Below are 25,484 nucleotides of genomic sequence, written 5' to 3' on the forward strand. Positions count from 1 at the left end.
AAAGGCCAGAAGATATCGTGGAGCCCCTGCCCGGGGGCTGAGGCCCAACCGCCCGTCCCGCTCCCGCGTGGGCAGGGAGGGCCCCGCCCCAGCGCCGCCCCCCGACCCGCGGTGGCGCCCGCGCCCGTCGGCCCCGCTCGCCGGACCAGTCTGGCAGCGCCCGGGCTCGGATTTCAAAGCCCTGGTTTCTGGCCGTGAATGGGCCTGCGCCCGCGCGGCCGTTCCCACAGCTCCCTCCCGCGCGGCCCGCCCTCCTTCCCTCCCTCCCCGCGGTCCCCCCTCCGCCGCGCCCACGTGACGCCCGATCCTCGGCGGCTCGGATTACCGCCGCCGTCAGTCCCCGCGCCGAGGCTGCGCCGCTAGCTGCCCGCGCCGCGCCCCCCGCGCCGCCCGCCAGCCCCGCTGCGACATGGCCCGCGCCGCCCGCCGGAGGCCCGCGACCCCGGAGCGCGGCGCGGCCGGCCGCTGAGCGCGGCCCGGAGGCGGGAGGCCCGGCCCGGCCTCGGAGCGAGCGCCCGCGCGGCCTGGCCCCCTCCCCTGCGCGGCTCCCCGCGCTCCGTGCGCCTCGCCGCCGCCGCGGCCCGGCCCGGCCAGAGCATGGAGACCGCGGAGAAGGAGTGCGGCGCCCTGGGCGGGCTCTTCCAGGCCATAGTCAACGACATGAAGGTAACCGGGGCGCGGCGGGGCCGGGCGCGCGGCGACGGATGCGGGACCCCCCGGGGACGCGTGGCGGCGGGTGGCCGAGCCCCGTGTGGCCGCGCGCCGCGGTGTCTGTGTGTCCTTGTCTGAGCGCGTCCTGCCTGCGTCTGCTGGGCGCCCGTGTCTCCGGGTGCCCGTCTGGGGGTGTGGGTGCTCGTGTGTCGGGGTGTCCGTGCGGTGCCCGCGGTGGCCCCGTGGGATCCTGACCCGAGCCTGTGCACACGCAGGCTCCCTGCGCCCCAGACCGCCAAACCATGAATGGGGTTTGGATCCAGGACCGACTCTAGGGCCCTTTAACGAGTCCGGGGTCTTACCGGCCTCCGCCCCCTTCCACCACCATGTTCCCCCACGGCCCCGGAGCCCAGACAATGCTGTCACCGCCAAAGCAGGAAAAAATAATAAAGCGGAGAACCGTTAACTCCTTCCCCGCCGACCTGGGCCTCTGCACCCGACCGTGAGACTGCGTCCCCCAGCCCCGCCCCACCCCCACAGCCCCAGGAAGCTCCAGGACTCCAAGGTCTCCGGGCTGAATGTCCCTGCATCCCAAGGATAGGCCTTGATCATAACCTTGGGAGGAGGCGGGATGAAGGTTGGGGTCGGTGGAGCAACCCCAAGGGAGCGCTTTTCCTACCCCATTACCACCCTGGGCTCTCAGCTCCGAGCCCCCCCTGTCTCCCAGGATTGCCTAAGGTCAGGCTGGAGCCAACCACCCATTCATTTCTCACCCCACCAGGTGGGGAAACTGAGGCCTGGAAATGGCTCAAGGTCATTAAGGAGACTATTGGACCCTTCCCCTGACCTCAGTCCCCATTTTTTCTCCTGGGAAAATTAGTGGGTTCCTCTCCCCAAACGAGGCCAGGGGGTTTGGCAGGGCTGCCCTACGCTGACTAGGCAGAGAGGGCCCAGCTCCAGTGATAGGGTGGGGGCCGGGAACCAGTATTCCTGCCCTCCTGCCCTGCCCCCTTTCCTTAGCCTAGGATGAAGCGGCAGGATTTGGGGGCTGGGAGGAGAAGGGGAAAGAACGAGGCACCCCACAGGATCTCCCAAGGGCCCCCCCGCCACACCCCAGCGCAGATTCTCCAAGTGCACAACACAGAATCCCACCAGGCCAGGGGTGGGGGTGACACCACCCAGTACAGTGCTGCTAGGACAGGCCCTGTGAGGGGTGGGGGTTGCTGGCAGGTTGGAGGTCGAGGCTCCCAGTGCTGCCAGGACAACAGCCCCAGGGACAGCTGCCAGATCTCTGCCCCCGGAAGAGGCCTGAAGCCAGCCTGGCCTGGGACTACCCAGTTATCGGCTTGTAGATGCCCCCCACCCCCTGCCCCTCATGGTGCACTCCCCCTGGGACCCCCATCTCTTGCAACTGTACATCCGGGCCCCTCCGCTGGCCCCCAGCAGTCCCTGCCTGTCCTGTGGACATCACAGCCCTGGCCCCAGGATCCTGTTAAGGGACTGGGCAACACAGACCACCCTCCCCTGGCCGATCCCAGAGCTGGCTCCGGATGGGCCTTCCCGCACCCCATCACCCACCACCACTGGCAGCTTCTTAGCAACCACTGCAGAGAGCAGCAGATTTTGCTCGTGGAAGCGGACCAGGACAGTCTCTCTCCCTCTCCAGCCAATTTGCAAGGAACTTTGGGATGAGACAGAAGGAAGTGGGCCCAGATCATAGCAAGAGGTTCAAGCCAGACATCGGGCATGATTTGCTGACATGTGGAGGCAAAACAGGAGAGGCTTCACCTGGGATGATGCCAAGGACAGATACGCCCCTACCTATGACACAGGCATGTGTTCAGGCGCCATGACCAGGGGCAGAGAAGGCGATGAGGCCACCTGGAAGCTGACCGCCTGGATTTGGGGGGGGCAGCTTCTGGATTTTCCCCTCGGTGGCCTGAGCAGCAGGGCCTCCGTAGAGGAAGGGCGGCCATCAGCAGCCAGGTTGAGGAGACTGAGCTTGCCCCATGAGGCCACCCCACAGTGAGTCCACAGGCCGCACAGAAGCCCTCCCCTGGGCCTCTGGGAGGCCCTGACCTTGGGCTGAGCGGGGGCCAAGGTCAGATGCCCACTGGTATCAGGCTGCCCACTGAAACCCAGAGAGGGGCAGGGACTTGCCCAAGGTCATAGGCCTGGGCACGGCACCTTCAGCAAGGTGAATGGGGCCTCCACCCCGTGCTGGCCCAGCCAGAAAATGGGGTCATACTCTTCACCCACCCCTCAAGAGTGGGGAGTGTCACCTGGACACATAGGCCTGGCCAGGCCTCTGCTAGGGGCCCCTGCAGAGGGCAGGGCTTTCGTACTGTCAGCCGGTGTTAACTGAGCACTTACCGCGTGCTGGGCACTGCGCGGAGTGCTGGCTGGGCAGCACCTGCTTCAATCTCCACACTGACCCAGTGGGGCAGGTGCCCCTCCTCTCCTGATTTTACAGGTGAAGAAACTGAGGCTCAGACAGGGGCCTCTTGCCCAGGGGCACCTGGAAAGCCCACTCCCTGGGATTGGAGGCTGGATTGCTCACCCACACTCCACATCTGAACCACAGCCGCTGCCGGGACAGAGACAGAGTCCCCTCATCCCTGTCCACTTGGGCGCCTCTAGTGACAAGCCCCTCACCTCCCCAGCTCCAGAGCAGCCACTGTGCTTGGGGCAGAACTGGGTGTCTCTCACATCCCAGCAGTCCCTGCCGCCTCCCCAGCCTTGATGTTCAGTGCTTGTCTCCCTGCTTTGTAAGGGAGTCCCTCTCCCTAGCGTGCAGTGACCAGGCAGACATGGGATCAGGTCCTGACCCTGCCACCCTGTGGCCGTGGGCAAATGAGCTAACCTCTACGGGCTTCTGTTTCCTTGTCGGTGAAAGGGGGCTGTTGGGAAGGTTTGCCTGTGCCTGTCCCAGGTGAAGGCTGAGGATGTGGTTCCTGGGGCACTGGCTGCTGGAGCCCTATCTCTTATTTTTAATCAGTGAAATTGACCTATCCATGAAGAGGCGGATATAAACAAATAAGACATAAGCTCCTTGTCTCTGGGGTCCTTTATGTGGTTACCGTGGGGAGGGGGGCAGGTCCAGGTCCTTAGAGACTGAGGCACCTGGGTCCATCTGCTGAGGGGACATGGCCTGGCCTCCCCTGCGCCCCATCTTGTCCCCTCCCCATGGGGAGAGCCTTTAATCTCTGAGACTGCCCCAGGGCTGCTCAGGGGCTAAGAAGGTTCCTGGGCGCAAGGACAGCTGGCTCTGGACCCCACTCCACCCCTAGCAACTTCTCTGCTCCCTGAAGGGAGGTCTTAGCAAGGTTTCAAGGCTGAGTGGGGATGGGGGTCCAGGTGGTGGGAGAGTGCCCCCTTTTAGAAGACCCCCAAGGGGTACCCCAGGCATGGGTGGCATGAGTCCACTCCTTGGGACGGCTAGGAACAGCTTCCCAGGCCCCTTCACTCTGAGCTGTGCCCATTTGGGAACAGCCCACCCACAGCTTACCCACTCTTGCTTCAGCCTCTGTGGACTTTGCAAATATTTGCTTTCTCTGGACACTGGTTTGGTTGGGCTGGGAGGGGAGGGAGATTCTGAGGCCCCCTAAGCTGCCCTGTCTCCTTCCCACCCCTGCAAGCTCTCCCAGCCTGGCAGGGCAAGCCCTAGCCTGCTCCTGGGTTGCAGCCGGGCAGAGCCTCCCTCTGAGGCCCTGAGGGCCAGGGTCTCCGCTTTCTCCTTTCCTCAGGAAAAGCCCCAGCCTCCAATGCCCCATCCTACATGGAGGGGAGGGTCAGAAGCCCCTGTGGGCTGGGGCTTGGCTGGACCAGGGCTGCCCGTCAAGGAGCAAGATCTCCACAGGGCCCTTGGGCCAGGGCTGAGGTTTCTCCAGGACCCCGGGGCATGCGTTAACCAGAAAAGCCCCATAATCAGATTGGACAACTGGGTCGCCAGGAGCCCGACCTCCCTATTGGGAAATCCCCTCCCAACTTGGAGCCTTGGGCCAGGCTGGGATAAAGGCCACACTGTTTCCCCAGGAGGGGAGGGGAGCAGGGGGTGGAGAAAGGTGGCTCTGTTGGCCGCACAAGGCCCCATTCAGCCCAGGGCCTAGTTGTCCCAGGCAGGCTAGCTGGGCCCTGCAGCAGCCACAGCCTCCTCGGCCCTGGGAGCCGCTGCTGCTGGTCTGGGATGGCAGCTTCCAGGACACAGGGCAGGGGCCCCGGAGGCCCCAGTCTACACCTGGCATGCCTTCAGTCCTGCCACCCCCTACCCTCCACACTGTGTCTCTGCCCCTGGTGGGCAGGTCAGTGCCAGTGTCCTAGGCACATGTCCGAGAGACACGATGCCTCTCATTGGGCTCAGCCCAGATCCCCTGCCAGGCCCCTGGGAAACCCCGAGGGGACAGGACCTGCCACTTCCTGCTCCGTTTCCCCTGAGGGAGGATGTGGGCCCCTGTAGCCTGTAGGGTGGACGTCCTGACTTCAGGGAGGGAGGGCTTGGCAAAGGCGCCCGTTCCCAGGGACAGGCTTTCCTCATGCCGATGGCTCTGTCCTTGGTCCTCTGCCCTCCAAGAGGGCCCAGAGGCTTCCTCTCCATGGGGCAGGGCTGCTGTCTCAGAAACTGCCCAAGTGTGGATGGAACATGCAGGGAGCCCGGCCCAGGTCCAGCCCTGCAACCGCCCCACAAGAAGCTCACTTTCTCTCCCATCTGCCCGGCAGAGCTCCTACCCCATCTGGGAGGACTTCAACTCCAAGGCCACGAAGTTGCATTCCCAGCTGAGGTGAGGTGGCCCAGGGCACCCCAGCAGGGGAGGGGCAGGCAGAGGCCCCCCCGCAACCACTGACTATCCGTACTGTTGTCCTTCTGACCATCCATGCCGTTGTCCCTCTCCCCAGGACCACCGTGCTGGCTGCTGTGGCCTTCCTGGATGCCTTCCAGAAAGTGGCTGACATGGCTACCAACACCCGAGGTGGGGAGGCGCGTGGCTGGAGGTTGGGGGTGCCCCAGGGTGGGCCTGGAGGCTGGAAAGGAAGAATAGGGGATGGGCCAGGGAAAGGACGGGACGCCAAGCCCAGAACCTTGAGTTCTGCTCCTTAATGGAATGGGCTGGTTGTGGAGAGAGTGAGCCCCTCGTCACAAGAGGCATGCAAGCAGGAGTGGGTGAGTAGTGACAGGAGTGTTCCCCGGGGATTCCCTTTTTGCTGTGGGCTGTTCATGTGACCTCCCCCCCCAGCACAGAGATTCTCCTTAGGGCTTCTTCCCACCCATGCCCTCGTGTCCTTCTAAGAGCACGCAGGGTCAGGTGAGCGCGCCGTTGGGCTTGGCGCCTCCTCTGCCCTCTGGTCTGAGTGGCAGAGACCTGGGGCTCCTGCTCCTTCGGGCCCCGGGCGTGCTCACACTCCGCGCCTGCATCTGGGCACACCTGGAGGGTCGTGAGGCCGGCTCCTGGAACGGTCTTTGGCGCCAGCCTCTCCCAACTGGGAGAGAGGGGAGGCCGCCGCAGGAGGCTGGCGCGGCCAGGATGGCGGAGGAAGAGCTGGTGGAGATGGAGGAGGCCCCGAATCCCCCAGGGCCGGCGGGACTGCGGCTCGGCCGGGCAGGGCGCGGGCTGCGGGCTCCTCCTGCGCGGCCGGGGCGCCCCCTCCTGGCCCGAGGCCGGGACTGCGCAGGCCCCAGCGGGCCCCTTCCCACCCCGCGCTTGCCTCGCCAGGGGCCACGAGGGACATTGGCTCGGCGCTCACGCGCATGTGCATGCGCCACCGCAGCATCGAGACCAAGCTGCGGCAGTTCACCAAGTGAGTGGGCGCCGCGGGCGGGCAGGGGGGCGGGAGGACGGGGCGTCGCGGGGGAGCCCGGCCCTGACCTGCGCTCCCGCCCGCCCTCCGCAGCGCACTGCTGGAGAGCCTCATCAACCCGCTGCAGGAGCGCATCGAGGACTGGAAGAAGGCGGCCAACCAGCTGGACAAGGACCACGCGAAAGGTGAGGGTGGCGCGGAGCCGGGCTTCCTACCCCCCACTCCGCAGGGACCCCATTAGAACGTTCCCCTCTCCCCCTCTGCAGAGTACAAACGAGCCCGGCATGAGATCAAAAAGAAGTCGTCGGACACGCTGAAGCTGCAGAAGAAGGCGCGCAAAGGTAGTGCCCGGCGCGACCCCCAACCACAGCCCCACGGCCCCGCTCCACAGCCCCACCGCCCCGTGGGGCGCCCCACAGCCTTCATCCCAGCCAGAGGGGCGCTGTCCCCGACACAGGACCCTCCAACCTGTTGGGTGGGACAGAGGGAGCTGCCCTGCCCCCCAAACCTGGTCCAGAACCTCCCTAGGGGAGGCAGCAGGAGGCCCAGGCACCCCCGCCCCAGGAGTGGCTCTGTCCATCCGGCGTCTTTCACACATTCTTTCTTTCTCTGTCTCTCCTCCTCTCCTCCCACATCCTTCCTGTAGAGCTACTTGGTAAGTCAAATGTCGGTCCCTCCAGCTGCTCCTCCCGTCCTTGTCGCATTTGTCTGTCTCCCCCAGCTCAGGGCCATTGGAAGGAACCTCTCCAGGCCAAGGAGAAGCGAGGAAGGCGGTCGGTCCACGAGGGAGGGGCCTGGGGCACAGTCCTCCTGGGGCTCCCGGGGCCCCCCCGGGGCCCCTGGCCAGGGATGAGTCCCGGGCCACTGCTGGGTCAGTCTGCCAGGCCAGGAGGGGTTGGCCAGGGCGGGGTGGGGGCCACAGGCCCTGGCCGCCCCGCCCCCACCAGGCTGGCCTGCGTCCTTACCTGTCACCTCCTCACCTGCCATCTCATCATCTCCTCTGCATCATCCTCTCGCCTCTCTCTTTCTCGCTGCTTCTTGTGTCGCTGTTGCTGTCTGTGTGCTCTGCTCCCTGAGCTGAGTGGGGACCCACACTGAGACCCCTTCCCTGCCTCCAAGGCCCAGCCCTAGCTCTCCTGGCCCCCCATCCCGTGGCCTGGCCTACAGCTGAGCCCCACACTCTCTCTTATCCCGCTTCTGCCCCACGTCCCTGGACCTTGTGAGGTGAGGGGCGCCATCCCAGGACAGTGAGGGTACCCTTGGTGGAGGCCAGCGAGGCTCCATGTTGGCAGAGCTCCTGGGCGCCAAGAGCCTCCCCGGAGATGTGCCGATCCAGAGTGGCTTTGCAGCTTTGGCCTCTTTCTTGTGTGTGTGTCTGTCCTCTCTGCCTGCTTTGGTGGGACTAGCCCTTCCACAAGCCCCAGAGTCCTCACTGCCACCCCCGCCCCCAGTCCCCTGGCCCCAGGGCAGCACCCAGCCCAACGGCCGAGAGATGCCACCACCAGGGTCTGAGCCCATTCATGGGTGTGGCAAGCCAGGCTGGCATCCCCAGCAAGGCCTCTCCTCCCCACCCCTCCAGGGAAAGGAGACCTGCAGCCCCAGCTGGACAGTGCCCTGCAGGACGTCAACGACATGTACCTGCTGCTGGAGGAGACAGAGAAGCAGGCCGTGCGCCGGGCGCTGATCGAGGAGCGGGGCCGCTTCTGCACCTTCATCACCTTCTTGCAGCCTGTGGTGGTGGGACTCCTGGGGATTCAGACCCCAGAGGGGTGGGCTGGGCCCAGGGTTGACTTTCTGACCTCAAAGAAGGGTCACTTCTCAGCAGTCCCTGGCTGGGGGCATCAAGGCCACAGGCTCCTGGCCCAAAGGCAGGTCTCATAGCTCACCATGCACTGATTTGGTCTGGACAGCCCATCATGCCAGCCATCTGGGCTGTGTGGGCCCCGCCTGCACCAGCCCCGAGCAGCATTGGTTAGCGAGGAAGGGTGAGAGAGGAGAGGCCCGACAAGGCCTGCTGCTTCTCCAGGGTGGCTGGGCAGGCGGGCAGGTGGGCGACAGGGCCGGCAGGTCTGACTCGCTGCTTCCTCAGAATGGAGAGCTGACCATGCTGGGAGAGATCACCCACCTGCAGGGCATCATCGACGACTTGGTGGTGCTGACAGCGGAACCCCACAAACTGCCTCCCGCCAGCGAGCAGGTGTGGGAGCCCTCTGGCCAAGGGCCAGGGCCAGGGGCAGGGAGGAGATGGGCTGCCCTAGGTTGGGAACAGTAGAGGGGAAAAGAGGATGGCATTTGGGGGAGGCAGTTAGGGGCATAAGACCAGACCCCTTCTGACACCCACTGCAGGCCATCCCGGAGCACCTGCCTGGGTTGGGGAGGGTATGCCGTGGCCAGCAGCGTTCTCAGAGTCAGAGTAGTTGGATGAAGTCCTGGATCCATGGAGTCAGGCCCAGAGTCTGCCTGCCCTGCTCCACGTGGGCAGACCACCTGCCGAACCTGGAGACGCCCCACCTCCCTTCATGCACAGAAACCCCATCCCCTCCCCTAGACCCAGGCATACCTGGCCACCCCACCCCAGCCCTGCTGCCACTGCACTCAGACCAGTCCTGTCCCACAGCCTGTGGGCAGCACGCTCCAGAGGCACTTGTTGCATGCCCAGCATCTGCCAAGTTATCCTAGGGAATCTTCTGCTCTAAGACAGGAACAGGTGGCCCCGATTCACAGGAGAAAACAAACTCAGGGAGGCGCAGGAGCAACCTGCACCCCATGGTGTCAGGATCACTCTCTCACAGCCCAGGCTGGGCTCGGAATCTGTACTCAGTATGTGTGAGCAGAAGGGGCTCCAAGAAGGCTGTGTCCCCCGGTGTTTCCCTGCTCCCCACATTAGGAGAAGCCTGGGGGAGCGGGCTTCAGATTTCTGGGTCTTCTCCTGGGGTGTGGTTCACAATTAGAGAGTGGGGGGCCTCTGGCCCTACTAGCTCTGAGGAGCTGCCTCCAGTGACCCCCATCCATGTCCCTGTCCAGGTAATCAAAGACCTGAAGGGCTCGGACTACAGCTGGTCCTACCAGACCCCACCCTCATCACCCAGCAGCTCCAGCTCCCGGAAGTCCAGCATGTGCAGGTCGGTGGGGGTGGGGTTCCCAGAGGTGTTGGGGGTGGTATCCCAAGAGGAAATGGGGACGCTCCCAGCAAAACTGCATCAGAAATTGCTTCGGGGCCTCAAAATTCACAACTTTTACATCATCCGAGGAATTTGCATATGTAGAGGGAAAATGTGCCCTGTCATCCCAAGACTGCTCCTGGCACAGGCGTTTGTTGGCAGGATAGGGAGCAGGGGCAGTAGCAGCTTCATTTATGGAGCATCCACTATGTGCCAGGTGCTGTGCTAAGTGCTTTATGCATTTTTTCTCATTGAAACCTAACACTGCTGTATCAGGTATGGTGTTATCTCCATTTTACAGAAGGGGAAACTGACACATGAAGTCCCAGCATTTAACCACTGGACTCTGCCAGGCCCAGCACCGTGTGGGGTCATAGTAAGAGTCAAAGATCAGGGAGAGATGGGAAGGCTTCTAGAAACAAGTGCTGGGGCCACAGGGTATAGGACACTCCAGCCTGGCTGGCTCCTAAGAGCTGGTTCCCATGGAGGCAGCTGCCACATTTGGAGCCTTGGCCCAGGCTGGCCCCGGGAGCCTCACAGAGCTGGGGAGAGGCCAAGGATCTCGCAGTCACTAGCCAGGCTCAGGATCAGGGGCCTTTCCTTGGCTGGGCACTGGGGCTGGGTTTGGGGGAGACATTGACGGTTCAAGCTTCCTTGGGTGGGGAGGGCAGTTAGCACAGAGTGAAGTGCTGGTGGGGGCCCCCCTTTGCCAGGCACCCCTCTCCCCAGAATCACTGGCTGGACATCCAGAGCTTGGGAGAAGCCAGGCACAGCAATCAGCTACTACCTCAGAGAGAGGCTCTTCAGACCCTGCGTGGGGGGCCATCCCACAGGGAAGGGGCTGATTGCAGGGGACAGCCATGAACAGGGGCAGAGGCTGGGAGGCTTCAGGGTCACGCTTAGAGAGAAGGCAACTTTCATTGCCAGGAACACCACGCAAGGGTTGAATTGCTGTGCTGAGGGTGTCAGCCATAGAGGGCTGGACACCCTTGAGGGATTGGAGAGGGTGAGGGTGATGGTGGGTGCAGGACCCACTTGGAAGGTGACCTCTGTATGCAGACACACCATCACCATATGCTAGACATCCAGTTAGGACTGGATGGCAAATACCAGATTTTGAGAAGGTGGTTTAGAAATGATTGGACTTGCCGGGGGCAGTCTCTCACGCCTGTAATCCCAGCAGTTCGGGAGGCCGAGGCAGGCGGATCACGAGGTCAGGAGATTGAGACCATCCTGGTAAAATGGTGAAACCCCGTCTCTACTAAAAAATACAAAAAAATTAGCCGGGCATGGTGGCGTGTGCCTGTAGTCCCAGCTACTCGGGAGGCTGAGGCCTCAGTGATAAAGATATATTTTTTAGGATATAGGAATCTAGATTAAGATCTTTGGTGAAACCGATAGGTTTTTTGGTGCGTTTTTTGGGTTTTGTTGTCGTTGTGAGACAGGGTCTCGCTCTATCACCCAGGCTGGAGTGCAGTGGCACAATCATGGCTCACTGTGGCCTCGACCTCCTAGGTTCAAGCGATTCTCCTGCCTCAGCTTCCCAAGTAGCTGGGACTACAGGTGTGCACCATCACGCCTGGCTAATTTTCATATTTTTTGTAGAGACAGGGTCTCACCATATTGCCCAGGCTGGTCTCAAATTCCTGGACTCAAGCAATCCACCCACCTCAGACTCCCAAAGTGCTGGGACAGGTGTGAGCCACCACGCCCAGACAGGACAACTGTTTCTTGTTTCTTGTTTTCTTTTTCAAGACAGAGCCTTGCTCTCCTAGGCTGGAGTGCAGTGGCATAATCTTGGCTCACTGCAACCTCCGCCTCCCAGGTTCAAGTGATTCTCGTGCCTCAGCCTCCCAAGTAGCTGGGATTACAGGCGTGCGCCACCATGCCCGGCTAACTTTTGCATTTTTAGTGGCAATGGGGTTTCGCTATGTTCTCCAGGCTGGTCTTGAACTCCTGTCCTCAAATGATCCACCCGCCTTGGTCTCCCAAAGTTCTGAGATTACAGACACGAGCCACTGTGCCTGGCCTGGACAACTCTTCTTAGTGGCAGAATAGGAGGCAGAGAGGTTGCCTCACCCTGGGCATTCCCTGACCACAGCTCCCCTCAGCGCTGGGGCTGGGGGTACCCTGCTCTGGCCCTCCCCTTCCACACCGTCCCACAACACAGCTCTGTAGCACCTGGGTCTCAGGACCTCCTAGTCTGACATTGTCTTTTCCTTCCTTTGCCCCTCACCTCTTTTCCCCACCCTCGTCTGTCAACCTCCCCCAAACACACACCCCTCTGTCTCCCTGTCTGGCTGCTGTGCCCTCTTCCTTCACTCCCCTAGTGCCCCCAGCAGCAGTAGCAGTGCCAAGGGTGGCGGAGCCCCATGGCCTGGGGGTGCCCAAACATACTCACCCAGTTCCACCTGTCGCTACCGCAGCCTGGCGCAGCCAGCCACCAGCACCGCCCGCCTCTCCAGCGTCTCCTCCCATGACTCTGGCTTCGTCTCCCAGGACGCCGCCTACTCCAAGCCCCCCTCGCCTATGCCTCCAGACATCACCAGCCAGGTGAGGGGCGTCAGGAGGATCAGTCAGGGTGGGGTGCCGCAGCCTTACGCCAGCATCAGGCAAGCCACACGTGGGACTACCATAGCTGTTGAGACTGGCCTGAAGGCCCCCAAGGCCTTTATCCTGTTTAGTATTTATATTATTATTTTCTATCTCTGCTTTTAAATTCACATATCTTTACAGCTTAAATGAGTCTCTTGTAAGCAGCATAATGCCTAGATTTTTCTTTTTTTATCCACTCTGACAACCTCTGTCTTTTAATTGGCACTTTTAGCTCCTTTGTATTTATTATGATTACTGACATATTTGGACTTCTGGCTTTTTTCTTTCTATTTGTCCTGAATTCTTGTCTGTACCCTTGCCTTTGTTTTTTCTTTTCTCTTATTCCCCCTCTACTGGATTGTAAGTTGTATTCTATCTCTTTTCTTTTATAGGTTACCTCAAAATCTTACCATGCATATTTACACAACCCCACCTCCTGAATAATTCAAGGCCCTTAATATATATTTTTTTACTTGTCACCCATTCCCTCTCAAACTTACAAGCTATATTATTTTCTCTTTTTTTATAGTACCCACAAATGACATTTTTCTTAATTTCTTTATTTTATACATACAGTACTTATTTAGATTTACTCATATGTTAATACACATTTCTTGTCATTTTTTTCTTGCATCTCAAATCCTCCAAAGCTTATTTTCTTTCTTTCTGAAGTAAAGAACATCTTTTAGAAGTTCTTTTAGAATAGATCTGTAGTTGTAAACTCTCAGTTTTTGTTTATCTGTAAACATGCTTTATTTTGTCCTCTCCTTGAAAGTTAGTTTTGCCAGGAACACTATTCTGGGGTGACAGTTGTCTTCCATCCACACTGTGAAGGTATTTTTCCACTGTGTTCTGGCTTCCACCATTGGTTGGAAGGTCAGCTGTCAGTCGCTGATGCTTCTTTCTGAGGAATCTGAGTCTCTCTCTGGGCACTTTTAGGCCTTCTCTTTAGTTTTGCTACAGCGTGTCTACAATGTGGATTTATTTTTATTTAACCTCTCTTGGTTGGTATTCATGTCTTTCATTTGTCCTGGGAACTTTCAGTCATTATTTCATTTTGTTTTGTTTTGTTTTGTTTTGAGACACGATCTCACTCTGTCACCCAGGCCGGAGCACAATGGCGTGATCTTGGCTCACTGCAACCTCCTCCTCCCAGGCTCAAGCGATCCTCCCACCTCACCCTCCAAAGCAGCTGGGACTATAGGCATGTACCACCATGCCCAGCTAATTTTTGTATTTTTAGTAGAGACAACATTTTGCCATGTTGCCCAGGCTGGTCTTGAACTCCTGGGCTCAAGGGATCTGCCTGCCTCAGCCTCCTAAAGTGCTGGGATTACAGGTGTGAGCAACCGCGCCCAGCGAGTCATTATCTCTTTACTTCCACTTTGATTCTTTCTGTTCTCTCCTGCTGGGATTCCAGTTGGATGCATGTCCAGCCCCCTCTTTCTATCTTAGGCATCTCTGAGCTCATATTTTCTATCTCCTTGTTTCTCCAGATATATTCTGGATCATTTCTTCAGTTTTATCTTACAATCGACTTTTTCTCTTTTTTGCTATTTAACCTACCCACTGAGGGTTTTTTGTTTGGGTTTTTTTTTAACTTTTCATTTTGAAATAATTTTAGACTTGTAGAAAAGTTGTAAAATATGTAGAGTTCCCATATACTCTTGCAGAATCTCCCCAGTGTTGACATCTTACTTTACATAACCACCAAAAACATTTTTAAAACCAAGAAATTAACACTGGTATAATACTAAGTAATCTACAGTCTTCTATTTTTGCCAGTTTTCCCTCTCCTGTCCTGCTGGTCCAGGGGTCCATGACCCAATTCAGGACCCTACATCATGTTCCCGGGTTTTTCTCTTTTTTTTTTTTTTTTTTTTTTTTTGAGTTTTGCTCTTATCACCCAGGCTGGAGTGCAGTGGTGCAATCTCGGCTCACTGCAACCTCTGCCTCCCAGGTTCAAGCGATTCTCCTGCCTCAGCCTCCCAAGTAGCTGGGATTACAGGCATGCGCCACCACACCCAGCTAATTTTTTGTGTTTAGCAGAGACAGGGTTTCACTGTGTTGGTCAGGCTGGTCTCGAATTCCTGACCTCAGGTGATCCACCCGCCTTGACCTCCCAAAGTGCTGGGATTACAGGCATGAGCCACTGCCCCCAGCTTAGACCCTACATAGTGTTTCGTGTTGGTGTCACCTCAGTTTCTCCAGCTGGTGACAGTTTCTCACACCTGTCCCTCTTTGTTTTTCATGACTTTGGTACTTTTGAAGAATATCGGTCAGATATTTTGTAGGATGCCTCTAAATCTGGCTTTGTCTGATGTCTTTTCATTCAGAATTAGAAGTCATACAATTTTGGCAAGAGTACCACAGAAGTGCAGTTGTCCCCATCTTGGTGCAACCTAAATGCTGCACAATGTCACTGCGCCATGTGACTGGTGATGTTCACCTTGATCCTTAGTTAAGGTGGTGTGTGCCAAGTTTCTCCACTGGAGAGTCATCATTTCTCCCTTTTTAATTAATAAAATATCCTGTGAAGGGATACTTTTGAGAGGATGAAAATGTCCTGTTTCTCCTTGTACTTTTGCTCTCTAATTTTGGCATCCACTGATGATTCTTGCTTGTTAAAATAGGTGACTTTCTATTTCCGTCATTTCTCCTACATTTATTAATTGAGATTCTACTATAAAAAGATCTGTTCCTTCTCCCCCATTTATTTATATATTCAATTTTTAATTTATATCAATATGGACTCATAAATATTTCTTTTATTCTATGGGTTATAACCCATCATCATTGAGTCTTTCAGGAATTTTTTTTTTTTTTGAGACAGACTCTCGCTCCATTGCCCAGGCTGGAGTGCAATGGTGCCATCTTGGCTACTGCAACCTCTGCCTCCCAGGTTCAAGCCATTCCCCTGCGTCAGCCTCCTAAGTAGCTGGGATTACAGGTGCGTGCCACCACACCGAGCTGATTTTTGTATTTTTAGCAGAGGCGGGGTTTCGCCATGTTGGATCACTCCTCATCTCAAGCGATCCACCCGTGTCAGCCTCCCAAGTGCTGGGATTACAGGCATGACCCGCCACACCTGCCCAAGGAACTTTTTTATTGAGGTATTCTAAACACACCGAGAACAAGAACATAAGCAGGATAACCACCACTCCTGAAGCCACCAGTGCTCTTTTAAGTCACTACACACCCAAGGGTAACTGCTATCCTGACTACTTTTTACTTTTTTTTTTGTTTTTTTTTTTTTGAGACAGGGTCTCACTCTGTCACCCAGGCTGGAGTGCAGTGGCACAATCCTTGCTCAGTGCAGTCACAAACTCCTGGGCTCAAGCAATCTTCCTGCCTCAGCCTCCCAATTAGCTGGGACTACGGGTGTGCACCATCATGCCTAGCTAATTTTTATATTTTTTCTTTTATAGAGATGGGGTCTCACTATGTTTCCTAGGCTGGTCTCGAACTCCTGCCCTCAAGCAATCCTTCCACTTCAGCTTCCCAAATCACTGGGATTTCAGGCATGAGCCGCAGTGCCTGGCCTAGTTTTGCCCTTTTTATTCTTTCTACGTGTATACATGGAATCATATAGTATGTATCCTTTACGTCTGGCTTCTTTTTGCTCAGTTATGTTTATGAGATTCATCCATGTTTTAGGTGGAGATATAGATCATGCTCATTGCTATATGGCATTCTATTGTGTGAATACATAATTTAACCATTTTGATGGACATTTGCATAGTTTCCAGTTTTTTGGCCATGATGCTGCTAATAGTGCTGCTGTGAACATTCTAGTATGCAGTTCTGTGGGGCACATTCCTAGGAGCAGAATTGCAAAGTCATGGGATATGCACATCTTCAGATTTGATAGGTACTACCGAACAGTAAGCCAAGTGCTCATACCAATTTACCCTCCTGTTAGCAAGATTAGGACAGTGTTTTGTTTTGTGTTTTGTTTTGTTTTGTTTTGTTTTGTTTTGTTTTGTTTTGTTTTGTTTTGTTTTGTTTTTGAGACAGAGTCTTGCTCTGTTGCCCAGGCTGGAGTACAGTTGTACAATTTCAGCTCACTGCAACCTCCACCCTTGGAGTTCAAGTGATTGTCCTGCCTCAGACTCCCGAGTAGCTGGGATTACAGGTGCATGCCACCACACCCGACTAATTTTTGTATTTTTAGTAGAGATGGGGTTTTGCCGTGTTGGCCAGGCAGGTCTCAAACTCCTGACCTCAGGCAGTCCACCCACCTCAGCCTCCCAAAGTGCTGGGATTACAGGCATGAGCCACCACACCTGGCCAAGAGTATGACAGTTCATTGCTGTTCCACATCCTCACCAGCCCTTGGCATTTTATATTGATTTCATTTTGCCATTCTAGTGGGTGCATAGTAATAGTAGTTCTCTGTATATTTTATTTGCATTTCTCTAATGCTAATGAGATTGAACACCTTTTCATACCTTTTTTTTTTTTTATGAGACAGAGTCTCACTCTGTCGCCCAGGTTGGAGTACAGTGGCATGATCTCAGCTCACTGCAACCTCCACCTCCCGGGCTCAGGCAATTCTCCTGCCTCAGCCTCCTGAGTAGCTGGGATTACAGGCATGTGCCACCACACCTGGCTAATTTTTGTATTTTTAGTAGAGACGGGGTTTCACCATGTTGGCCAGGCTGGTCTCGAACTCCTGACCTCAGGTAATCCGCCCGCCTTGGCCTCCCAAAGTGCTGGGGTTACAGGTGTGAGCCACCGTGCCCAGCCTTCATACTTTTTTTTAAGAGATAGGGTCTTGCTATGTTGCCCAGGCTGGCCTCATACTCTTGGGCTCAAGCAATCCTCCTACCTCAGCCTCCTGAATAGCTGAGACTACAGATGTGTGCCATTGAACCCAGCTACCTTTTCATATCTTTAAAGACCATTAGAATGTTCCCTTTCATGAAGGACCTTTTTAAATCGTTTGCCCATTTTTCTACTGGATTATCTGTCTTCTTCTTAGCAATTTATAGAACTTTTTAATATTGCAGATAAAGTTCCTCATCGGATATCTTCTCTCCTTCTATTGGGTACCTTTTTATTCTCTTAATGGGAGTCTTTTAATGACCAGAAGTTCTTAGTTTTAAAATAGTCCAGTTTATCCATTTTTAAATTGTTAGTGCTATTTGTGTCCTGCTTGAGAGATTTTTTGCCTACTGCAAGGTCACAAAGATGTTTTCCTCTAAAAGCCTTTTGGTTTTGCCCTTTTGCTTTAGATCTGCAGCTCCTCTGGAATTGAGTATGTTGTGTGTATGTGTGTGTATGCATGTGTGTGTGTGCATGTGTGTGTATGTGTGTGTGCATGTGTGTGCGTGTGCGTGTGTGTGTATGTGTGTGTGCATGTGTGCATGTGTGTGTGTGTGGTGTGAGGTAGGGGTCCTTTTTTTCATATGGATATCCAATTGACCCAGAACAGTGTATTGAAAAAAAAATCTGTCTTAGTCAATTTGGACTGCCGTAACAAAATACCATAACCTGAGTGGCTTAGACTACAGAAATGTAGCACTCACAGCTCCAGAGGCTGGAAGGCCAGGATCAAGACACCAGCAGATTCGGTGTCTGGTGAGGACCCACTTTGTAGTTCATAGATGTCACCTCCTTGCTGTGTCCTCAGTGGTGGAAGGGGCAAACTAGCTCCCTCAAACCTCTTTTTATAAGATCCCTAAACCTTTCATGAGGGCTCCACCCTCATGATCTAATCACCTCTCAATACCTTATCTTGGGGGTTAAGATTTGAACAGAGGAATTTGCGGGAGACACAGACATGTGGAGCATAGCATCTTCTTTTCCTCAGTGCACAGCAGTGCTGCCTTCATCATCAGTCAGGTGTCTGTAGGTGTGTGGCTATTTCTGGACTTGGCACTCTGTCCTACTTGTTGATTTCTCTGCCTTATACCAATGCCACGCCGTCTTAATTATTATAACTTTATAAAAAGTCTTTTTTTTTTTTTGATACAGTCTCACTCTGTCCCCCAGGCTGGAGTGCAGAGATGCAGTATTGGCTCACTGCAACCTCTGTCCCCAGGCTTAAGCCATTCTCATGCCTCAGCCTCCTGAGTAGCTGGGATTACATGTGCACCACCACAGCCAGCTAATCTTTTGTATTTTTTGTATTGGGGTTTTGCCATGTTGGCCAGGCTGGTCTCAAACTCCTAATCTCAAGCAATCCACCCACCTCAGCCTCCCAAAGTGCTGGGATTATAGGCATGAGCCACTGCACCCAGCCAGACTTTATAGAAAATCTTGATATCTGGTCATGGAAGTCCCCTAGCTTAGTTATTTTTTTGTTACCACTTTGTCTGTTTTCGGCCCTTTGCATTTCCATGTAACTTCTAGGATCAGCTTGTCAGTTCCTACCAAAAGAAAAAAAAAGCTCCTGGGATTTGAATGGAATTGCAGATATCCCTCTGTTTGTTTAGGCTTTACTGCCTCTCAGTAATGTTTTGTAGAGGTTTTTGGTTTTTGGTTTTTTTTCTGAGGCAGAGTCTCACTCTGTCACCCAGGCTGGAGTGCAGTGGTGCAATCTCAGCTCATTGCAACCTCAGCCTCCTGGGTTCAAGCTATTCTCGTGCCTCAGCCTCCCGAGTAGCTGGAATTACAGACATGCACCACCACGCCAGGCTAATTTTTGTATTTTTAGTAGAGACGGGGTTTCACCATGTTGGCCAGGCTGGTCTCAAACTTGTGGCCTCATGTGATCCTCCCGTCTTGGCCTCCCAAAGTACTGGGAGTATAGGCATGAGCCGCTGCACCCAGCTTGTTTTGTAGTTTTTGTGTAAAGATCTTGCATATCTGTCATTGGCATTTTTTCCCTAGGTATTTAGTGTTTATTGATGTTATTGTAAATTACATTGATGTTTTAGGGTGGGTTTGTTTTGTTTTGTTTTTGTTTTCCTGTTAGCTGCTGGTATTTAGAAATGCGATTGATCTTTTTCTGATTTTGTTCTGACAACCTTGTTAAAAGGTTAATCCTTTATTAATTCTAATAATTTGTAGATTCTTTTTAATATTCTACATATACTATTATGTCACTTGTAAACAGTGATCATTTTCTTTTTTTTCTTTTTTTTTTTCTTTTTTGAGACGGAGTCTTGCTGTCACCCACACTGGAGTGCAGGAGTTGAGTGGTGTGATCACAGCTCACTGCAGCCTTGAATTCCTAGGCTCAAGATATCCTCCTGCCTCAGCTTCCTGTGTAGCTGGGACCACAGGCACATGCCACCACACCTGGCTAACTTTTTAATTTTTTGTAGAGACAGGGGTCTCACTATGTTAGGCTGGTCTCGAACTCCTGGGCTCAAGTGATCCTTATGCATCAGCCTCCCAAAGTGCTGGGATTACAGGTGTGAGCCACCACACTTGGCCTTCTTTCTTTTCTTTCCAATCCATTTGTTTTTTATTTCTTTTTCTTGCTTTATTGCACTGGCTAAGATTTCCAGTGCTGAAAAGGAGTGATGACAGTGGGCATCCTGGTCTTTCTCCCAACCTCAGAGGGAAAAGTATCAATGCATTTATAGGTATTCTTTATCAAATTAGCTTCCTTTCTAGAAGCTTGTATCTTTGTGTTGTTTGTTTTTTCATGAGCGAGTGTTGAACTTTTTCGCTGAGTTTTCCAAATACTTTTTCCATTGAGTTTTTTTACTTTAACCGTCATATTGCCAAAAGTCTGCATGTGTTATTTCCTCCGAATCCCCACAGGTGGTGCCTGGTTTCCTTTTATTTTGGTGATCTTGGTTCATTCGAATCTGCAGGAAATCTGGGGATCTAAATCCAGAATGATTCAGAGAGCTGGAGGAGGGGGGCCGCCCTGGCTTAACTTGGCTCATTCCCAGGCCAACACCTCACCATGCTCCATGTCCCCACTGCTGTGCTGAAGCCAGCATCTGCCCCAGGGAACCCTGCCCGTCACACATGCTCAGGAGTTCATGGGCCTGTGTCTACCCTGCTTTTTTCTTTATTCTTTGTAGTTGTTTAGGAGTGGGGGGCCTCCCAGGACACCTATTCCACCCCACTGCCCAGAGCAGGTGTGTCCCTTTCATACTTCAGTCCACTTTAAAACAGGCTTCCCCCACCCCATTCTATGGAAGCAGTTCTCCTCGGGGTCTCCATGGACACCCTGTGCCCCAAGCCGATGGCCCCACCCAGCAGCGTCAGCACAGCCGCCCCCCTTCTCCGCAGAGCAGGCTCTCCTGATTTCTGGGTCATCGCCTGCTCGTGGTTCTCCTCCCACTTCTACTGCCGCTCCATGTTGCTCTCCTTTGCGGGACTCTCCTCTTCCTCCCACCTGATGCGCATCAGCAGCCGCGGGCCTGGCCCTTGAATCTTGTCTAACTGCACTTTCTGCCTGGTGGCCTCATCCCACGCCAAGACCACTGCACTGATGGCTCCAACCCCAACTTCTCCCCGCACTCAGCTTGTGAATACGACGGCCCTCATTGCATCCATGCAGAGACCTCAGAGGCAGCTCAGCTCAGTGCTCAGCGTGGTACTCGGGGCTTCACACTTCCCCCGTGTCCTGTCTGAGAAAACTGTGACACCATCAACCCAACTGCTCAGACCAAACACCCAGCTGCCGCCCTTAGTATCTCTTTTTCTCCTCACTGGCCATATCCAGGCCGTCAGCAGTGAATCCTGTGGTCAGTCTTCAAAATGCGCAGGGCTGGGCTGTCGGGTGGGTCAGCGCCCACCGTGTGCATTCTGGGCTACTGTGTCCTGCTACAGACACTCAGCAGCCATGGTCCTGGGGTGGGGCGGGGGGGTGCTGGGCAAGGCGCTGAATTGAACTGCCCCCCCCGCATGCCAGCTCTGTGACCAAAACTGTTCTCTCCTCTTCTCCTTGCTGCCTGCCGGCCCCTCTGTCTGCAACCACCTGCTGGCCTCTGCATGGCAGAAGTCCTCCAGCTCTGCATCCTCCGAGGCCTCAGAAACCTGCCAGTCCGTTAGCGAGTGCAGCTCCCCAACCTCGGTCAGTGCTCCCAGCCCAGCCCCAGGACAGTCACCAGCTGCCCCTCCCGTCCATGCCCTCCCCACCTGGTGCCATCGCTGCACAGAGGGCCTGGGTTCAGCCAGGGGTGTGTGCACACAGCACCTGTCCCCAAGAGACAAGCCACCTGGCCATCTCCTACAGTCACTGCCCACACAGCCACATCGTACCCCTGGGCCTGGTGGGACCGAGGGGCCACAGTCACACTCCATGCTCTGCCCTTGGCTGTGATTGCGAACCAGAGACCCCTCATAGCCCTGGACACCCTGAGCCTCAGCCACAGTGAGGGGCCCCCGGGCCATAGGTGGTAGGGCCAGTGGTCCCCCTGACCTGCCACACCCTCCCTGCAGGACTGGTCCAAGGTCAGCTCCCATGAGCAGCCCTCAGGCGCCACTTTGCAGCGGAGGAAGGACCGAGTGGAGCTCCTGCGAGACACAGAACCAGGCCCTGCCAGTGGGGGCACTCTGGGCCCCAGCGGGGAAGAGGCACCGCGACCCCGGATGTCCCCTGCCACCATCGCAGCCAAGGTAGGCCGGTCAGGGACCCCCCTTCACTCCCAGGTCAGACCCAGGAGGCCCAGCCAGTGGCCTCAGGGCCGGCTCCAACCACCTGGCAGGGCTGCCTGGAGTTTGGGCAGAGGGGACTGGGGGCGCAAGGCTTCAGCCTGCACTTTCCCACCCTCAGCACGGCGAGGAGGTGTCCCCCGCAGCCAGTGACCTGGCCATGGTGCTGACACGTGGCCTGAGCCTGGAGCACCAGAAGAGCAGCCGGGACTCGCTGCAGTACTCCAGCGGCTACAGCACGCAGACCACCACGCCCTCCTGCTCTGAGGACACCATCCCCTCCCAAGGCAGGCCCGCGGGGCTGGGGTGGGACCAGGGACAGCTGGGACTTAGCCATCCAGGAGGGCCCCATCCTTCCCGCTCTGTGCTCACCCTGGTGGGCTGGGGGCAAGGGGCCACCCGGGCCCTGGGTCTCACTGTGTCCCGTGCCCCCAGGCTCCGACTACGACTGCTATTCCGTGAATGGGGATGCGGACAGCGAGGGCCCGCCTGAGTTTGACAAGTCATCCACCATCCCGCGCAACAGCAACATCGCCCAGAACTACCGCCGCCTGATCCAGACCAAGCGCCCAGCCTCCACTGCTGGGCTGCCCACCGCGGGGCTGCCCACAGCCACTGGCCTGCCCTCGGGCGCACCCCCCGGCGTGGCCACCATCCGCCGCACACCCTCCACCAAGCCCACCGTGCGCCGCGCCCTGTCCAGCGCTGGCCCCATCCCCATCCGGCCGCCCATCGTCCCTGTGAAGACGCCCACGGTGCCTGACTCACCCGGCTACATGGGGCCCACACGGGCAGGCAGCGAGGAGTGCGTCTTCTATACTGACGAGACCGCCTCACCCCTGGCACCGGACCTCGCCAAGGCCTCCCCAAAGAGGCTTAGCCTGCCCAACACAGCCTGGGGCAGCCCATTCCCAGAGGCAGCTGGGTACCCCGGGGCAGGGGCCGAGGACGAGCAGCAGCAGCTGGCAGCCAACCGGCACAGCCTGGTGGAGAAGCTGGGGGAGCTGGTGGCGGGTGCCCACGCACTGGGCGAGGGCCAGTTCCCCTTCCCCACTGCTCTATCAGCCACTCCCACGGAGGAGACGCCCACCCCGCCCCCAGCCGCCACCAGCGACCCTCCGGCCGAAGACATGCTGGTGGCCATCCGGCGTGGGGTCCGGCTCCGCAGGACCGTCACCAACGACAGGTCGGCGCCCCGCATCTTATGATGGCGCCACCCTCCCCATCCTCTCAGGCCCCAGTGCGAGCAGGTGGCCTGGTCTGTGAGCCGCAGGCACTCAGAGCAAACGCCCAGCCAGGAGAGAGGACAGAGCCAGGGCAGAGGCCATGCCGCTTTATGGAAAGAGACACCTCACTTGGATTCCGGCATTTAAACGGGAAGTGACTTCTTAGCAAGCCTGGTCAGGACGGAGCCTGCAGGCCTGGGCCTGGTTCAGGGTCTGTTTTATGCTCTTCTGTCCCTCCTCTTCCTCCTCTTGGGCCCTGCCTCTTCCGTACCCATGAGCACCAGAGCCAGGGCCGCCGCCCATGACAGAGGGGCCAGGCTGGCCTCCCTTCCACCATCCCGGCCTCTCCCAGGGCTGGTCCTGCCTCAGCTCCTCCTGGAATGCTGGCCCCCCTCTCCCCTGCCTGAGCCCCCTCCTCCCCTCTTGCCTTCTCTCTTCCTCTCCTAGGCCCCTCTCCCTCCAGGAGGCGGGGCGGCTGTGGAGGGGCCAGGTGCGCGCTGGGCTGGATGTTTGCTGGGGGCTGGGGGCCAGGGCGGCAGGTTGGAGTTGGGCGGCCAGGCCCCCCCGTGTGGGAATGGAGTTCCAGGGCCCACACCGAGTCTCAGGGAGGAAACCAGGGGCTGCTTGGGGGGTCTTGGGGGCCCTGTGGTGGCTCCCGCCCCTCGCCTCCCCCACCCCGTGAGGCTGGCTGGAGGGGGCCAGGGCAGCTCCTTGGAAACTAGGGCAGCAGGGTTAGGAGGCCAGAGGCCCTGGGGTCACCGGCCAGCCACACAGGCACCGTTTTCAGATGTCCACTTCTCATTGGGTACATCAATCTTTTAACTTTGGGGGTCACAGTTTCAGCCACCTTTGGAGGGGGGGGACTGGAGCAGTAGGAGGTATGGGGTCATTTTATGAATATAATAAAATGGAGCTGACTGTGGACGAGGACTGTGTGTGGGGGTGAGGGGACGATACAGGGTGTGTGTCTGGGAGTGCCTGGGGGACAGGGCCCCCCCAGTGGCCTGGTGGTCCTATGGCAGGAGGAGAAGGGAGGGACTTGGCTTCCCCAGAGCCCGGGGGAAGCTACCGTTCTCTCTGGCGTCTTGAGCGTAGCTAAAATAGGGTTGGGAGGCTCCCGGCCTGTCTGCTGTGGTCTGAGCCGGCTGCAAGCCCAGGTGGGGGAGCAAATCTGGGAAGATTGGCTTTGACTCTCTGTTGCCAGAGGAGATGCCATCCCAGGACGGCCCCCACTGTGGTCCAGGCTTGCGCTGGCAGCGGGGGCAGGGGGAGGGGCAACGCTGCCCCCACCCCACGCACCAAGTCATGCCGAGTCTCAGCAGGTAAAAGCACGTGAGCCTAGGGCGAGCGGAGGGAGTCCTGGTGGCCCCGCAGGTCAGGAGGGAAAGCAGGGCTCAGAGGGCATCATGGCCCCAGGGCAGGGTCCTACCTGGGGGTCAGGAGCGCCTTGGTCTTGATAGAATGGAGCTGGGTCTGAGCCTCCCAGGCTTGAGCTCCTGGGAGTTCTTGTGCAGTGAGCTGGGCAGCTCCTGGGTAGGTCCGGGCACCAAGCAGGCCCTGATGTGGACAGAGTCCCATCAGAGGGAGTTGATGAAGAATGGTCCCTGTAAGTCACTAGGTCCAACAACTGCCTGGCCGAGCACTCAACCCGTGGAGCTCAGGCCAACACCAGAGCTCCGGTTTTAGGGGCCAGGAGAGCAGGTGACCAATTTGGGGAGTCTTGGGTGGAATTTCTGCCACACATTCTCCCCAGGGCTGCAGGGGTCTGCCGAGGCAGGGCAGTGGAGCAGGATTCAGGATGTGATGGGAATAGTGTGAGGAGCAGTGGGTGGGCAGGCCTGGGCGTCAGAGGTCCTGATGGGAAAGGAGGCAGGGGCTTCCCAGAGAGGGGGGGCTTGTGTGGCACAGCCCCCACCAACTCTGCCGTCCCCTTCCCCTGTGAGCCCCGGGGGCTGTACATACTCTACTCCATCCCCTTGTCCATCCCTGAGACCACCCCCGCCGCCGTTGCGTCGACTTAGCAACCACCTCATAGGCCCACCCACCTCGGGATCCGAGCCAACCATCCCACATCACAAACTTTGGTTTGGGGGACTTTACGTTCGTTTAATTTCTCATTTTGTACAGAGAAATATTCTTTTCAAAAGCGTCTTTTGACTGAAGTAACTTTCCTGGTGCTGTTGTTAACTCGTTCCTTTTTTTAATTTATTCCCCCACCCCAGGCAGCCCTCCTGGTTCCTACTCACCCTTCCGCCCTCCCCCACCCTCCGTCCCATCTGAACCATTTTGTTTCTTTTCTTTCTGTCAGACTTTGGAAAAATTCTCCTCTCCTCCCCGCCCCCTCCACACCATCCTCCCCCTGATTTAAATAGTCACTGCTACAAGTAACAGATGCACTGTGAAGATTCCAGTATTAATAAAGGTGTACTGTAATTAACACCCCTGCCTCTGCCTGGCTGCTTCCTACCCCATCCCCACACCTCGCCTTTCC

At 56.6% G+C, this 25,484-nt stretch overlaps 1 protein-coding gene across 10 annotated transcripts; it reads left to right on the plus strand.

The window, feature by feature from the left end:
• Window positions 1–315: 315 nt before the first annotated feature.
• Window positions 316–25,432, plus strand: MTSS2 (MTSS I-BAR domain containing 2). 10 transcript variants are annotated; one of them, XM_054453749.2, is made up of 15 exons: window positions 316–666; window positions 5,368–5,429; window positions 5,545–5,618; window positions 6,360–6,444; window positions 6,538–6,629; window positions 6,711–6,785; window positions 7,091–7,315; window positions 8,024–8,181; window positions 8,534–8,641; window positions 9,469–9,566; window positions 11,936–12,158; window positions 21,112–21,186; window positions 21,555–21,731; window positions 21,889–22,054; window positions 22,203–25,432. In XM_054453749.2, exons 1-15 carry the CDS (start codon window positions 598–600, stop codon window positions 22,973–22,975), a joined length of 2,460 nt encoding a protein of 819 aa, XP_054309724.1. In that variant the 5' UTR covers window positions 316–597; the 3' UTR covers window positions 22,976–25,432. The 10 variants fall into 10 exon arrangements, with proteins under 10 accessions (XP_054309724.1, XP_054309725.1, XP_054309726.1 ...); XM_054453750.2 differs by having other exon boundaries at window positions 7,166–7,315; XM_054453752.2 differs by having other exon boundaries at window positions 317–666; window positions 12,032–12,158.
• Window positions 25,433–25,484: the final 52 nt, after the last annotated feature.

Source organism: Pongo pygmaeus, chromosome 18 (assembly GCF_028885625.2).
Source record: "Pongo pygmaeus isolate AG05252 chromosome 18, NHGRI_mPonPyg2-v2.0_pri, whole genome shotgun sequence".
NCBI classification, from domain to species: Eukaryota; Metazoa; Chordata; class Mammalia; order Primates; family Hominidae; genus Pongo; species Pongo pygmaeus.

Coding starts and splice junctions, on each gene's coding strand:
- MTSS2 (XM_054453749.2), top strand. CDS start 598: ATGGAGACCGCGGAGAAGGAGTGCGGCGCCCTGGGCGGGCTCTTCCAG. Junction 6,786..7,090: donor GCAGAAGAAGGCGCGCAAAG/GTAGTGCCCGGC, acceptor TCCTTCCTGTAG/AGCTACTTGGTAAGTCAAAT. Junction 8,182..8,533: donor CCTTCTTGCAGCCTGTGGTG/GTGGGACTCCTG, acceptor CTGCTTCCTCAG/AATGGAGAGCTGACCATGCT.